This window comes from Quercus lobata, chromosome 4, assembly GCF_001633185.2.
Source record: "Quercus lobata isolate SW786 chromosome 4, ValleyOak3.0 Primary Assembly, whole genome shotgun sequence".
Taxonomy (NCBI): domain Eukaryota; kingdom Viridiplantae; phylum Streptophyta; class Magnoliopsida; order Fagales; family Fagaceae; genus Quercus; species Quercus lobata.
In genome coordinates, this window is record NC_044907.1 from 28,947,147 (window position 1) to 28,951,227 (window position 4,081).

The following is a 4,081-nucleotide window of genomic DNA, read 5'->3' on the forward strand; positions in this document are numbered from 1 at the left end:
ATCAATCCGTCCCGGATCCGTGACATAACAACCCGCCTCCTCCGCATCATTTAGTTCTCGAAGCTTCCTTGCAAGAGTATTTCTGACATGCCCAAAGAATTTTTTATTCCACTCTAACAAATCCTCTTGGCAGCCCAAAATCTTCCTATTAAAATTCCACACCTCAGAAGATGCCATACGATCACCCCATGACTTTTTTATCACCTCTTCACAAGTGCTATCTTTTAACCACATAGCTTCAAAGCGAAAGGGTCTCCCTTTCCTGTAATACCTCTTAAATTCAGAATCCGAACATAATAGCAGTGGTTTATGATCAGAGTGAAAGGCTTCTAAATGATGGATCCGAGTTGCCGGAAAGCGAAGAATCCAGTCAATAGTTGCCACCCCTCTGTCGAGGCGAATCCATGTATTCTGAGCTCCAGGCCTACGATTACACCAAGTGTAAGGAAATCCATTGAAACCAAGGTCCTTTAAGTGACAATAATCCAAAGCATCCCTAAACCCCTGCATTTGTCGCTCTGGCCTATCTAGCCATCCCATCTTCTCATTGGCAAACAAAATTTCATTAAAATCACCCATGCAAATCCAAGGTAAAGTAAACCGATGGCTTAAAGTTCGAAGTAAACCCCAAGAGTTTTCCCGGTTGGCAGTATCAGGGTCTCCGTAGAAACCTGTGAAACGCCAGGCGTCATCCACTCCTTGGTTTACAATAGCATCAATGTGATTGGCAGAGAAAGTTTGCACAGCCACATCCAAGTCGGATTTCCAAAACAAAGCAAGGCCACCACCTGTGTTAACACGAGGAACAACAAAAAGATTAGTAAACTGAATTCTTCTACCAACCCTTTCCAGAATATATTTTTCAGCTTTAGTTTCCATTAAGAAAACTAATTTGGGATCTTTTGCTGTCACAAGGGCAACAAGCTCATCTTCTGTCTGTGGGTTCCCAAGCCCACGACAGTTTCAACTTAGGCAACTCATAATGCCCGGTGGCGCTGCCTAGCAGCCACCACCTCAAAATTTTGTTCCTCCTCTCCCTTACAAATATCCATGCAAACCTTCTTACTCTCCGATTGATCCTCGATGTCTATACTCATGCGTTTCCTCCCAGATGTAAGTGGGTTAGCCATAGTCTCAACCCCTTTATCTGATATATACATTATGTCATTAAAAGGAGTTAGAGAATGTAAATTATTAAGACTAATTAATAAATTAAAATATACAATATTGGTCACACACATATACATTTTCAATTTTTATCGAATGTGTTGTTAAATTTGCCTTGTCTATTGATATTTTTGTTTTAATTGTTTCCAAAGAAACTATATATGAGAAAGAATTTCATAATCTAAATCAATTGTTTTATCTTTACATTCTCAAAAAAAAAAAAAAAAAATTCTTTTATCTTTTTATTAATAATAAATATTCCAAATAAATTATTTCTTATATAACCTTTATATAAATGAACTTATAAATTCATTTATATAAATATTAATTAGTATATCATTTATAAATAATTAATACATGAAAATAAATGCAATATATAATTAATGCATTAAGATAAATGAAAAGTTTTGATGAGATGAAAGGCCGATGATTTATTTTCAATGAATGCGCTACTTGGCAAGAATTTCATCTTCCAAATCAATTTTTTTATTTGTTTTTTTATTTGATATTCCAAATTAATTATTTCATGTATAATTTTTAAAAATCTGTCACATAAATTCATTTTATATAATTAGTACACCATCTATAAATAATTAATACTTTGAAATTGATGCAACTTGACAAGATCTTAGACCCATTGATCTCATTGAATTATATATTTTTTTTTATTTTTTTTTCCTGAGTCCTTATCTAGTAGAATCATTTACGGCTTCCTCTATGTACCACTCAACATTCAACAAAGGCCAAAGAAAAAGAGAGCTTACGAGTGGTTGACTCGAGTCTTCTTGTTGGATTTATGAGCACAAGGTTGACCTGATGAGAGGCTCTTAACCGGGTTTGGCCAGCACTTGTTCGTTGTTCCTTCCTTTGTCTTGATCTTGAGACATTATTAGCATTCTTACTGCAAATGGTTAAAACAATCAGCTTAACAGTACCCGTTAGACATTTGTATATTTTAAGAAAGTTTCAATACTACTTTTATGGAAAATATAAAAAACTGTTCAAAAAATTAATAACTTTATTTTTTTTTCATAAAATTTTTAAAAAATATTTTCTTACCCAAATACTTAAGGCATCCATTCATTTTTGGCAAACTTTACTTTACTCGTCTCTATTACTCCTTCCTCTCTCTCAATCCAAACAAGTCTTAAGGTAGTAAATTGTAATTATAGTAATATCACTTTAATTTTCAACCAACTCTATCTACTCACTTTCCACAAGCCTTTAGTAATTTATAAAAAATGTTGTTAATTGCAAAATTACATCATTTCAAGTTGAGGTGACGTTTAACAAACACATCAGCATCATAGACGCACATAAGGTTAACTTTACATAATGTAAGGAATTTAAATCCAAAGTTCTAAACACCAGAGGATAAAATAAAAATCATCTCAAATTTTAAGAAGATAAATTATAGCCAAGTCTAACATCATTCCATGAACTTTTGACTTTTGAGAGTTAAAGTAATACTATAAATTTAAACACAAACAGCGAGGGATAGATTTTTATATATGATTAACCAAAAATAAAAAATAATAAAAAGATTTATATATATATATATTAACCAAAAAAAAAAAAGATTTTTATATATATGGACAAATCACGTAAATTCACATGCACCACAGTACTACCTTCTTGGCAATTGACAAACATTTTGGGATGGACCCAACCTAACTACCAGGAAAAGATTGAGACACGACAAAAGGTACGGAAAAAATTAAGATGAATACTTAACACCAACTTTCGATGAGGTTTCTCCGATATGACACTCCTCTAATTCTCTAGGTATAAACACTAAACACCAACTTTAGATGAGGTTTCTCTGAAATGACACTCTTTTTCTGAAGTATAATAAATGCAACAAGTAAGTCCATCTCTTACATCCTCACTTTCCTAGCAGAATATTCCATTAATAAGACCACAAAAGGGTGAGAATATTATTTCTTAAAACTTTTGGGGATGAGTGTGAATTCATCAAATGGAAAGCTTGTGGAATTTGCCCCCCAAAAAGATGCTAGTTACAATAACATTATTCATTCTATATATAACTAGTCCTTAACACAAGCTTTGGTATATTGTAAATGTTTGAAGAAAATGGCTACTCCTTCAACTAAAAGGAGCAAGAGCTGGTTTACACACTTCCAATTTAAGGATGGCGAGGACTCGACTACCGAAGTTCGAAACGTTCTCTTAATAGTTGCTACATTGATTGCTGCAGTGACCTTTCAAGCTGGGGTTAACCCTCCCGGCGGGGTTTGGCAAGATGATGACCATGGACACACACCAGGAAGTGCCATTTATGCCTCTAGAAAACAAGCATACTATGTTTTCTTGGTTTTTAACACTGTGGCACTTTCCACGTCGGTTCTGGTCATTATGTCTCTCACATATAGATTCCCTTTCCATTTAGAAATATTGATTGCCACGGCTTCAATGCTTGTGACTTATGGATCTGCCATATTTGCTGTCACACCTCATGAATCTTATAGATTTAAGTACGTCCTGACTGCAGCTGCTTTGCCTTTTCTGCTACGAGGTTTGATTCGAATGTTCGACATGTGTAAAAGTAAGATCTACAAATGTTCAGAAAACTTCTAGCATTTGCCAATTCTGTATTATTATGATTAAAATGTCATGGTATAACTGCTCTAAGTACAAATTTGGGGTCAGTTTGATGTAGCTTTTTTTTTTTTTTTTTTTTTTTTTTTTTTTTTTTTTTTTTTTTTGTAAGAGTGTGTTTGGCTTTAGTTTAAAATGCCAGTTTATTTTAATATTTAGCTTATTTTTTGTATTATTCATGCATTCCACTGCACTTTTTAGTACTATTTATAGATCTCACTGTAACTTTTACTTTTATCTATATTACTTTCAGTAAAAAAATTTCAACAACAAAATATACTGATCTCAAATACAC

The 4,081-nt window shown here is 33.3% G+C and overlaps 1 protein-coding gene across 1 annotated transcript; it reads left to right on the plus strand.

Annotated features, from left to right (window-relative positions):
* Positions 1–3,085: 3,085 nt before the first annotated feature.
* On the plus strand, positions 3,086–3,856 carry LOC115988020. Its single transcript, XM_031111647.1, has one exon. The coding sequence runs from the start codon at positions 3,262–3,264 to the stop codon at positions 3,763–3,765; it is 504 nt and encodes a 167-aa protein (XP_030967507.1). The 5' UTR covers positions 3,086–3,261; the 3' UTR covers positions 3,766–3,856.
* The last annotated feature ends 225 nt before the right edge of the window (positions 3,857–4,081 follow it).